Source organism: Orycteropus afer, unplaced genomic scaffold, assembly GCF_000298275.1.
Source record: "Orycteropus afer afer isolate SDZICR_OR568_19922 unplaced genomic scaffold, OryAfe1.0 scaffold00303, whole genome shotgun sequence".
Classification (NCBI taxonomy): domain Eukaryota; kingdom Metazoa; phylum Chordata; class Mammalia; order Tubulidentata; family Orycteropodidae; genus Orycteropus; species Orycteropus afer.
This window is the reverse complement of record NW_006921890.1, coordinates 1,353,058-1,366,200: the sequence shown is the minus strand read 5'-3', so window position 1 is coordinate 1,366,200 and position 13,143 is coordinate 1,353,058. Positions and strand designations below refer to the sequence as shown.

Below are 13,143 nucleotides of genomic sequence, written 5' to 3'. Positions count from 1 at the left end.
GTCTGTGTTAATTGGTTTCCCTTTTCTTTGTTGAAGAGGGTCTGTGCAATCCTTCTGCCTAGTCCGCCATCTTGCCCCGCCCCCTTTGGTGCAGCTTTGACATCTTCCTTCAATACAATTGCTTCTTGATCAAATGCCATCTCCTGAAATGGATGAACATCAAACAATTCTTTTTGGTACAGTGATTCTGTTTATTCCTTCCTTCTTCTTTTGATGCTTCCTTCATCATTCAACATTTTTCCCATAGATTCTTTCAATATTGCAACTTGAGGCTTAAATTTTTTCCTCACTTCCTTCAGCCTGAGAAATGCTGAATGTATTCTTCTCTTTTGGTTTACCCAGGTCTTTGCACATTTCACTACAGTAATTTGCTTTGTCTTCTTGAGTTGCCTGTTAAAATCTTCTGTTCAGCTCTTCTACCTTGTCATTTTTTCCATTTGCTTTAGACACTCTCTGCTCAAGGGCAAGTCTCAGCATCTCTTCTGACACCCATTTTGGTCTTTTCTTCCTTTCTCGTCTTTTTAATGACCTCTTTTTTTCTTCATGGATGATGCTTCTGATGTCATCCCACAATTCCTCTCGTTTTCAGTCATTGGTGTTCAATGCATCAAATCTATTCTTTAGATGATCTCTAAATTCAGGAGGGATATTATCAAGGTCATATATTTTGCTCTTGTGGATTTGTTTTAATTGTCTTCAACTTCAACTTGAATGTGCATTTGTGCAGTTGATGGTCTGTTCCACAACCAGCTCCTGGCCTCCTTTTGGCTGAAGATATTGAACTTCTCCATCACCTCTTCTCACAATGTGGTCAGTCTGATTTCTGCTTATTCTATCTGGTGATGTCCACATGTATACTCATCACTTATGTTGTTGAAAAAAGATATTTGCAATGAATAAGTTGTTGGTCTTGCAAAATTCTATCATGCGATCCCCAGCATTATTTCTATCACCAAGGCCATATTTTCCAACTACTGGTGACTATTCTTTGTTTCCAACTTTTGCATTCCAGTCACCAGTGATAATCAACACATCTTGTTTGCATGTTTAGTCAAATTCAAAGTGCAAAAGTTGGCAGAAATCTTCAATTTCCTCATCTTTACCTTAAGGGTCGGTGCATAAATTAGAATAATAGTAATATTAACTGGTTTTCCTTGAATGCGTACAGATATTATCCTATCACTGACAGCATTGTACTTCAGGACATATCTTGAAACTCTTTGTGAAGAGGAATGCCACACCATTCCTGTTCAATTTGTCATTCCTGGCATAGTAGATCATACAGTTGTCTGATTCAAAACGACCCAAACCATTCCTTTTCAGCTCACTAATGCCTAGGATATCAATCTTTATGCATTTCATTTCGTTTTTGACAACGTCCTAGATTTATACTTCATATATTCCATGTTCCAATTATTAATGGATATTTGCAACTGATTCTACTCATTTTGAGTGATGCCACATCAGCCAATGAAGGTCTCAAAAGGTCTACTCTATCTACATCATTAAGGTCTTCTCTACTCTGAGGAGTTAGCTCTTCCCCAGTCAAATTTTGAGTGATGGTCTTCTGACCTGATGGTCTCATCTTCCGGCACTATATTGGACAATGTTTCGGGGCCCTTCATAAAGTTTTCCAGTAATATATCAGACAGTGTTTCAGTGCTATTCATAAGGTTTTCACTGGCCAATTGTTTGACAAGTGGATGGCCTCTTTCTTTCAAGTCTGTCATAGCCTGGAAGCTCCACTGAAACCTGTTTACCATGGGTAACCCTGCTGGCATTTTGCAACAGCGGTGGTATAAGCTCTAGGCTCACAGCAACATGTAAGACAACACAGGACAACAAACTGACAGACAAGTTCATCTCCCTTAGTTGTTCCTAACCTCCCTGCACCTGCAAACCTTGGACAACGGCTTAAAATAGAGCTTCTCACGAGCAAAAAGTACCTATTCCCATGCCCACCTACCTCGGGCCCCAGCCTTAAAATAGTGGTGCCCTCAAGCAAAAAGCAGCCCCTCAGCCCTGGATTTATACAGGTAATTCTTTCTTTACTGGCTCTCAAAGAGTTTGCCAATTTACAAATTTACTTGGAACATGGAGTCCCTGGGTATGCCATCAAGTCAAGCGCTCAACTACCAAACAAGGTGTCCAGATGTGCCTTGGAAGAAAGACCTGGTGACGGATGAAGCTCAGTTCCACTCTGACACATACGGGGTTACCATGAGTTGGAATCCACTTGAAGGTAACTGGTAATGGGTAGTGGTGATAAGTGTTCCCTCCTGATCATCATTAGTAACTTGTAAAGTTCACTTGAAGGAGTTTCCCTGAAAATACATCCACCATTCTGAAATGCACCAGATCATAACGACTCAGCGTGATGGCCTCAGCGGCCATCAAAGTGACGCATCTGAGCAGTGGAATTTGAGCTTCTACTTTTTCTCAGACCTGTGCCAGATGTGATCTGGTCCTTACTTTCACTGAGTTTCATGAGATTCACAATGTTGGTATTTTGAGCACTTGGCATTCCGTGATAATTTCAAACTCCCAATCAGATTGTCATTAGAAATTTCTACCAGGCTTTAAACTTTGGGTTTGATCCCAGGAGACTGAAAATACAGGTGGGATTCCTCATTTTTAATGAGGATATTGCCTTCTATTCTCCGTTAGGGGATGGATAAGGTGCTGTTTGCCTTTGCCTCCTCCTCTAATTCTTAAGTTGGCCTCTGAGAAGGCCTGCTTCTTTGGAGATGGAATAACATGCTTCTTCAATGTCTACATGCTATAGTTAAATCTGTGAAAAGGAAGCTGAACTTTTCAGCTGAAGAACAGGTTAAGATGCTATCTGGAAGAAAGGATCATTACAGCATCCAGTGCATGTTTTCTTTGGGCTTTTGCTCACATCTTCCATTTCTCCCACTGCTAATTTCTCACTGGTCCCATTGTGACCATGGTATTAGGGGAAGAGAAATTAAAAAAAAAATCACTGCCATCGAGTCAATTCTGACTCATAGCAATGCCCTTTGGGTTTCCAAGGCAGTGAATCTTTATAGAAGTAGATTCCCCAGCCTTCCTTTTGCAGAGTGGCTGGTGGGTTTGTACTGCCCAACTTCTGGTCAGCAGTCAAATGCCTAAGGCACTACAGCACCAGGGCTTCTTGTGGAAGAGATTGATGTTGTTGTTATTTGCCGTTGAGTCGGCCCCGAATCACAGCGACCCATCCTTGGGTTTCTGAGGCAGTATCACTATGGAACTAGGATTGCCCAACCTTCCTTCTGAGGAGTTGCTGGTGGGTTTGAACTGCCAGCCTTCTGGTTAGCAGTCAAGTGCCGTAGGCACTATGCTACCAGAGCTCCCTGTGGAAGAGAAGATGAGTGGATTTTGAAAGGAAACCAAATGGACATACATCACATCAGGCAACTTCAGACTTGGATCATGATGAAGTTTTGGAAATGAGAGTGACTTCTTTCTACTTCAAAATTCTGACACAAAGGGCATATGATAGAGTGACTTCACAGAAAATGGACAATCCGAGGGTGAGCTTGACCACTCAAAATGAATCATTTCCAGGAAACGATGTGGGATATTCAGATGCCAGGTGACTGTCTCTGGGAACTGGTGGAGTGAGGGTAACTGTCATCATAGTCTGTTGAATTGGAGCTTCAGACCCCAAGAGCAGGCTGTCCTACCTTCTATCCCTACCCAGTGCTTCCTTGTCTTGTCTACCTGAGAACCTAGCTTCCATCTTAATGGAAAACAAATCAAAACAAAACTCTCTTTCCCTTACCATGGCTTTCATGCTTCCAGACATTTGATTGATATACAATCATTTGTTGTTGTTATGTGCCATCAAGTCAGACCCGACTCATAGCAACTCCTCCTTGGGTTTCCAAGGCAGTATCACTACGGAAGTAGATTTCCCCATCTTCCTTCTGAGGAGTGGCTGGTGGGTTTGAACCACCAGCCTTCTGGTTAGCAGTCAAGTGCCTTAGGCATTATGCTACCAGAGCTCCCATACAATCATTTAGACTCTTGAATTTTTTATGAAAAACTCACACTTTCTACTTAGACCACTCCTATGGTACCATAGTGACCAGCAATTATGAAAATCTTCACTTTGCAAGGATGCCTCCCACCTTTCTTATTATCATTGCATAAGAATATATGGAATTATATTTGATACTGTTTTAATCAACTGATCCCTCAATGATTCTCTTGCCACATATAAATAGGTCTATTCACAGTAATTATATGAAGATGATAGACTGTAAATTAAAAGCAAATAAAATATTTATCTTTGTCAAAGTGCAAAAAATTACTTCTGACAAGAAGGAGCTCTGGTGGCATAGTGCCTAAGGCATTTGATTGCTAACCAGAAGGCTGGCAGTTCAAACCCACTAGTCACTCCTCAGAAGGAAGAATGGGCAATCTACTTCCACAGTGATACCCAAGGAGGGGTTGCTATGAGTCATATCCAACACAAAAGCAGTGAGGTTTTTTTTTGGTTTGGGGAAGGTACATATGATTTTTCTATTTAGATCCCAGCTGCTCAGAATGGCAACCTCCATGATTGATTCCTGAACTTCTGAATATATCCTGATTAGAAGACTCAGAAGATGATAACATATTTGCTTCCTAGTGAATGCTGGAAGTTTCCAGAATATTAACTGATTTTAAATGGTTAATATGGTACAGAAAGAAATAACTATTTTTAAAGATTTAAACATATAATAATATTGAAATAATGATCTCTGATGAAACATATACTATAGATTATGTTTTCTTCCAGGTATCAATTCTAGCCTGAATTTGTCTTACAATATTTGTTGTTAATTAGTAGCTAATATAACTCACAAATTTTATCTGTGTTTATCTCTCTAAGGACACATGGATTAAGTTAGGTACCTGGCAGTTGCGTCCAAGCTGAGTATTATATGAGAAGAAAATGGCCCCAAGCCCTTGTTAATATTTTTTTTTTTTTCAATAAAACAACAGCAATCTCTTGAGCAAATCCTCCTTGTGTTTCAGCAACATGTATTTGTTTGAACTGAAATTACAGAGCCAATAGTCAAGAAGAGCAGAGGGTAGCAAAGGCTGTGTACATGATTTACATACTGTCTAGGACAGCACTCTTTCACAAATATCTATGTCTCAGAAAACACTGATAATTGTATGACACTATAAAACCAGTGCAGTGGAACACTAACTCTTTGCTCTAGGGTCAAGAAGACAGATTTACAATGATACAAATTTTATTTTCATCCAATCTTAGAAAGGAAAATAACAAAAGCTTTTAAACACAACAAATGAAGTAGTAATTGCTTAAGGATCAATATAGATTACCATTTTAGTCCATTTTCAGGGTGTTTTAGAAGGATGGGGTCACCACATGGCATGAACAGTTTGTTATGGGCTGCTAACCTAAAGGGTGGCAGTTCAAACTCATCCAGTGGTCCATGGAAGAAAAGCCTGATGATTGTTTCTGTAGAGATTCCAGTCAGGAAAACTATGGAGCAGGTTCTACTTTGCAAGGCATGGGGTTGCTAGGTATCAGAATTGATTCAATGGGAATGAGTTGTGCTTTGGCAAGAGTAAGGAGCATGCTGAGGTTCTGAGGGAGGAGGAACAGAGCCATTACTTCCCTGAGGACTGAAGAGCACAGAGAGGAACTAGTTCCATCCAAATCTAATGAGAGCTGGAGATACCTGCAGAAGGTACAGAATACATATCCCAACCTCTCTCTCCTCCAAACTTCAGATCTCCTTCCTGTGCCTCCAACTGGCCAAACCCAAGGAGAAGCTAAAGGGCCAGGGGCCCTGTGATACAGTCTATGAGGGGAAAGGGCAGAGAATGAATATGGGAAGCAAAGGCAGCATCAGCAACATAGCATCCACTAAACCATAGAACAATCTTCCATATTTATGTTCTTGATACCCAGACTCAACAGACATGGAGGCTCCGTGACACATTCGTGTAACTAGGGCATGTCTATTGGATTCTGACATCTCTTGCTTTTCTGTAATTATTCAATCAGTGGGTTAATGAGCTTGAATAGACATCAAACAGCTAATGCCAAATGAGACCTGGTGCCCTGCTCTTGAGAGCCCATCTCTTAATCCTTACTGAGAAGGGATTGAATATCTTCTAAAATAAATACCCTCTTGCCAAACCTTTGTAAATAGTCCCATGTTGTTGTTGTTATGTGCCATCAAGTCAGGCCTGACTCATAGCGACCCCTCCTTGGGTTTCCGAGGTAGTATCACTACGGAAGTAGATTGCCCCATCTCCCTTCCGAGGAGTGGCTGGTGGGTTTGAACCACCAGCCTTCTGGTTAGCAGTCAAGTGCCTTAGGCACTGAGCTATCAGAACTCCTTATATTCTCCTCAGTTAAACAGTTTTGAGTGGAAAGTAGCTCCTACCCAAACCCTAACTACTATTAATGCACAAAGCAATTGAGATTTTTATTTTATGGTCCCCCAACCACTTAAAATTAGCAAGAGTTGATATCAAAATAATAGTTACTGACTCAATATTTTTTGAAATTTAACTCAATTATTTCATTCTCAGAGTGACTTTGAAAAGGTTAAGAACAATTTCTTAAAAAATACCAATACTCTCTTTTCCATGTACCTCAGAATCCTTTACAATATAACTTTCTGGAGGTGCTTTCATTGCCTATTTTGTGTTTGTGTTATTTTGCTTTGTTTTCCTTTCTTTAAATCAGGAAGAGAAGCAGGAAGCTTACGAAAAAAGAAAAAAATGTCTAAGGGTTTTCATATACATAAGTAACTAATCTTTCTGACAAATCAAAATTCAACAATTATGAAATCTATTCAGAAAAACCTGACAGGAGTGTTTAACTTCTATATTAAAGATACATCTTTGTGGGTAAATTTATTGGACATGTGTTACCATAAAACAAAGTGAACACATTACAAGTACTGCTCATTTTCTGGTATGCAGGAGCAATTTTCAACTAAGAAAGCTCAGTGAAAAAGGAAAAAAAAAAGTTAGGGTGTATATGGTTGGAGGGGTTCTGTTGCACAATGGTTAAGGACTTGGTTGGTAACCAAAAGGTCGGCTGTTCAAACTCACTACTCTCTCTATGGAAGAAATACGCAGCAGTTGGTTTCCACGATGACTACAGCCTTGGAAACCCAATGGGCAGTTCTACTCTGTCCATAGGGTTGCTATGAGTTGGAATTGACTTGATGCTAATGTTTTTTTTTTTTTTTTTTTTTTGTAAAAAATGTTAATCCACCAGTTGTCATACTGTGTGGCTTCTGTGTTGCTGTGATGCTGGAAGCTATGGCACTGGTATCTCAAATATCAGCAGGGTCACCCACGGTGGACAGGTTTCAGAGGAGCTTCCAGCCTAAGACAGACTAGGAAGAAGGCTGTGGCAGTTGACTTTTGAAACAACTGGCCACTGAAACCTTGTGAACAGCAATGAAACACTGTCTGATACGGTGCTGGAAAACTTAACGATGATAGTGCAGGACCAGGCAGTGTTTGGTTCCCTTGTATGAGTCGGAACTGACTAAACGGCAAGCAACAAAAACAGTAACAAATATATTCACGGGGTCACCATGAATCAGAATTGACCAATGACAACTAACAATAGTATATATGTGTATGTCTGTGTGTTTGTGTATGTATATATATGTGTGTGTGCATATATATGTGTATATACACATATGTATATATATACACATATAATAGTATATATATTTACATATAAGAGTATATATATTTATGTCATAGTATACATATATTTATATATAACCATATATATATTATCAACGCAATGTCAACTAACAATAGCTTTATACAGATAGATATTTACACATAACTATATACCTGTCTATTGATTGATCCATCCGTCCATCCATCCATCCATCCATCCAGATATAGTCGATTCTGACTCATAGTAACCACATTGGACAGAGTAGAACTGCCCAATGAGAATGGTATAGAGTTAATTAATTCTTTTCAAAGATCCCATCATTCCACATTCTTCACGTATTCCCCTACTGAAATATCCAGACCCCTCCCCACCAGCCAGCATGAGTCTGGGACAGGATATACTGCAACAAGCATTCTTACCAGTGAGGGTCTGAGTGTGTACTGACATACACATACATGTAAATTTAAGTATATGCATTTTTAATGACTGATTCCTTCATTTCTACAGAATAATCCACTGCCATCAAGCTGCTTCCAACTCATAGTGACCCTCTAGGAGAGAGGAGAACTGGCCCACAGGGTTTCCAGAGCTATAACTCTTTATGAAAGCAGACTACCTCATTTGTCTCCCACAGAACAGCTGGTGGATTTGAACCCATTACCTTTCAGTTAGAAAACGTAGGCTTTCATTATTTTGCAACCAGAGCTCCTTTTCCTGTGCAATAGACACCTAAAATCGACATGTCAAAGGATGGCTATATCTGTATTTTAGTAAAGACAGGTGTTTGTATAAACACATTATAGCAATTTACTCTTCAACCACAAATATATGAGGACAGCTTTTCCATTCACCCAATCAGCAGATGATATTTTAACAATTACATATTAATCTGATTTGTGTAAACTTAGAAATCCTATGGCTATTTTGATTTTCATTTATTTGGGAAATTTAGTACCTTCTATATTTGTGTCTTCATTTGCTTTGATTTTTTTTTTTTTTTTTTTTCTATTGAGAAATTGATCTTTGGATTGCCCAGTGTTCCTTCCAAGGAGTGGCTGGTGGGTTTGAACCACCATCCTTGTGGTTAGTAGTCAAATGCCTTAGGCACTATGCCACCAGAGCTCCTTATATTTGTGTCTTCATTTGCTTTTTTTTTTTTTTTTTTTTTCTATTGAGACATTTATCTTTGGATTACAAACTAATAAATGATTCCTTCCATTTTAACCTGGGTTTATTCGTCTCTCTCTCCTCCTCTGTTTTGATCATTCTCTCCCCTCCCCATTTTAATTTAGGAGTTCTGACATTTACATTTATTGAAGGTCACCCCTTTCTAAACTCATAATCTGATACTAATTTTTCTAATATTATACGAACAAGGAGATAGGCACTCCACCCCACACGCTTCTTTGCTTCCCTTATTCTTTAAGACATGAGTGCACATGCCTCAACTATTAATTCAATGCAATTCTAACTGCAATGACTCCTACTCAAACAAAAAACATATTTACAGACTCTTCAGGAAAAGAGGTGACAATCTCCATTTTAAAACACAGAATGTGAAGAAGGATAATATAATCATGAGGGGACATGTAGGGATTTAACTAAACCTGGATACTCACGATGATGCTATCCTCAGAGGAGTGATATCAGGAAGATTATAGAGAAAATGAGCTAATTTTTCAATTAAATGGTTTTCAAGATCCGTTTGCTATCTTATTCTCACATCTTCCTTTGCTATAGCAGACCTTGATAAGAATTTGAAGAAATTTTTTATTTTTTAAATTAAGGAATAAAATGCTTCACTGATTTTTGATGTAGAAATACCAAGGTAATGTATGTTTTAATGATTTAATTTTTAGGCTTTTCTGTGAGGTTTTATTAAAATAAGTGAAGAGAATTTTATAATTTATTCAAAGGAGGCTCATTTTAACTCCTGGTACATTTTATTTCTAAGCCTCAGACTCTCTGGAGAAAAATCTATAATTATGTGGAGATAAAGAAGTCCTCAGTTATCCTATTGGAACAATACAGCGATGCCGGGTGGCTGAGCATATGAAAGGAAGGAGGTATTGTGTGGAAAATATTTAGGACTTTCTTTATTACAGCCTTACTTTCCTTTTTGTTATATAATTGCTATATTGTTCAAAAGAGCTGTACACTAATCTATATATATACAGTGTTGATAGCTAATTTTACAGTGAATACAGTTATGATTAAACAAATATATATTGAGTTAATACAATGTAGTAGTGGAGGTGCTAAAACGAATATCAATAAGTTAGAAATACTCTATGAGCTATGAAAGTTTACAATCTTACGTGTGTTGGGATGGGTTAATGCACTAGGGGGTAGGTAGAAGGAAGTAAAATAGAAAAGAAGCATAAACTAACTTAAAATCCCAAGAGACATTGCACACAATGTTAATTTTGTTAGAAAAATAATGGCACAACACGCCTATCCTTTAACAACCTTTCAAAGTAATTTTAATTGACTTACTTTCACTTGCAGAATAATCCTGGGGGTCAAGTATGCCCGATTCCTGCAGGGATCTAATACAGGAGTCCACCAACTCAAGACCTGTTGTAAGTTCATCTTCAATATCTTTTTGACCATCTGCAACAAGATATTTTAAAGTGATGAACAAATGCACTAGAATCAATGTTGATACTAAAGCTTTAGGTTGTCACCTAATATTGTAGGAGCATCCTAAACAAAGACAGTCACTGCCATGAAGTTCCCATTAGTATCACACTGCAATCCTTTAATCCAACCAGTATGAAGGTCAAGGTCAGCCAATTCTATGTACTCAGGAAGAAAATAAACTTACTAAGGAACTGAGAAGACTTAACACCCATGAAGTCATGAACTACCACACCAACTTCATTGACCTTTGCCTTTCATGGTGCTGTCGGATTCCCTTGGATGAATCTCTCTCTAACGCCCCCAAGATGAAATTAACAGAGATGTATGTAGAGGTTTCCATCAAGAAGGTGGACTTTACCTTGTGACTGCCAGTGGAACTGCTCTTCTGCTGAACTGTAAAAAAGAGAATACACAGGTGTAATGCATTGAGTAGATAAGGAAAGACCCTAGACTACAACACACACATTCAGGTAGCAATGGGGGCGTCCTGGCACTTCCTCTTATTTCTTACTGAGAAAAGGAATCTCATTTTGATACAAAATATTAACTTTAATCCATGCAATTGCATATTCCTTTTGATGCACAGACTGTAACATTTGCAAATGGTCATCGTTTAAGGAATTTTCAGACCCGATGTTCATCTTTTATGAGATCCAACCTATTGTGCTTATTCCTAACAGTAATTTCTACATACATGCATATTTGCAACAATGCTATTTTATAATAGAAATCTGAATAGTGTCATGTAGACTTTATAAGGCAGGCTAAGACATAATGTCCCCCTTTTTCATTATAAACAAAGATAAAACAAATCTATGGATTCTTCTGGACATTTCATATGAATGGATCCTCTGAGTTTGTTACTATGGCTTCAATGAAGTAATTTAAAAATGGTAACACCTTACCAACATTTCAATATACATTTCCAAAGCTCTCACTTTACAAAACATCTTATTACATGATTCAGGTAAAAAGAGTTATTCATATACATGAGATGCCAAAGACATCATGCAGAGTGGATCTATGTAAGCAATACAGATTGACTTGGAATGATGTATTAAATATGAGATCTATAAATTAATTACAAATTTCTAAAGGAAAACAACTCTTTCATTGTATAGGGAAACACCTCCTTCTGCTTCCTCAGTCTGTGTCAGTGATTGGTGGGGAATCCAGCTACCAGTTATGGACAGGCATCAATTTGAGAATGATCCTCCCCACTTACTTCATTAGAGCTTTAGCTCTGACCCAGCAGCTTCTCTGAATAGCTCTTCAGGTCCCCAACAGCAAGTGGATTTTACACCTTTAATCTGTACCTTAGAGACGACTTCTAAATACATTTATGAGGGGAAAAAGAGAATCCCGGCAAAATTCAGTGTTCAGAAAAGCAGTGATTGATGTAAATGAATCCAAGAGTAATCCCTTAAGAGTCAGGTGACTTTTGTAAGCTATCAAGCTCCTCAGCCAATTCATTTTAGCAAAGCAGGAAGAGGTTCACAATGATCAGAGCTTAAGGCAGACTTGATTTATCAAGTAACACTATGGTTTCAGTCAAAGGCAGCTTTTTCTTGCATCAAAAAGATGTAATGTTACAAAGCACTGACAGCCAACCACAAAGGTTAGCATTTATAATAGAAAGGTAATCCTGGAATCAGTATTTAAAAAATCGGGGGTAGGTTTATTTATGACATGGCACTTAATATAAGCCAAACCCTTCTAAAAATTCAAGAATCCCCCTAATAAATCAGGAGGACTATAGTCACCCTTGATACTTTGATATTCTAAGAAGGCTATTTCTCATTATTTTTCAAAGATGTGAATATAAAAATATTCATGCTTAAAGAACCATTTGATTGGGCATTTGTAGAAGCTGGACTGGAACACAAGTGTGAGAATGCTGAGAATTTCCAATGGTTTGCTTGTAGCAAGGCTGCTTGCAGTATTTCCTAATTGCATGTATCAGGGCAAAGATGGGAACTCACATTGTGTACCAAGCATTCCCAATGACCCTTTTGTGCAGCTCCTTCTGAAAAGCACTGAGTACTATTTTCATTAATGATCTACATCAATTTCTAGCTGGTAGACAACTTTATTCTTCTACACTTTAAGCCTGGACAAACTCTCAAGCTGGTATAATTTTGTAAGTGTTTATGTTTGTGGTTAAGTGCCATCGAGTTGGTTCCAACTCATGGCGACCATAGGTTCATCAGAACAAAACACTGCCCAGTCCTGAACCACCCTTATAATCACTGCCATGTTCCAGTCTATCATTGAAGCCACTGTGTCAAGCAATCTTGTTGAGGGTCTTCCCCTTTTTTGCTGATCCCCCACTTTACCAAACATGTAAGTCTTATAGCATGGTGTTTAAGACAGAAGCCTTTAGATCCCAATGACCTGAGTTCAAATCCCAGCTCCAACACTTAGCAACTGTAACCCTCAGGTAGGCAATCAATCCCTCTGTGCAAGTCTCAGGAGCTCTGGTGGCCTAGTGCCTAAGGCATCTGACTGCTAATGGGAAGGCTGGTGGTTTATACCTACCAGTCACTCCTCAGAAGGACAATCAGGCAATCTACTTCCATAGTGATACTGCCTCAGAAACCCAAGGAGGGATCGCTATGAGTCGGATCTGACTCCACGGCAGTGAGTTTTTGAGTTATGCAAATCTTAAGCAAGTGCTTATGTGACATACATTTATTTGTTGTTGTTGTTGTTGTTTGCCATCGAGTCGGCCCGACTCATAGCGACCCCTCCTTGGGTTTCCGAGGCAGTATCACTACGGAAGTAGGATTGCCCAACCTTCCTTCCGAGGAGTGGCT

General features: G+C 38.7%; 1 protein-coding gene across 1 annotated transcript in view; it reads right to left on the bottom strand.

Annotated features, from left to right (window-relative positions):
- Nucleotides 1-13,143, bottom strand: part of CTNND2 (catenin delta 2) — a 1,230,080-nt gene that overhangs the window by 699,011 nt on the left and 517,926 nt on the right. Inside the window, exons 3-4 of the mRNA XM_042782401.1 lie at nucleotides 10,686-10,720; nucleotides 10,181-10,297 (exon numbers count right to left, since the gene is read on the bottom strand). Of these exons, the coding sequence (XP_042638335.1) occupies nucleotides 10,181-10,297; nucleotides 10,686-10,720 (152 nt within the window). The remainder of the gene's footprint in view (nucleotides 1-10,180; nucleotides 10,298-10,685; nucleotides 10,721-13,143) is intronic.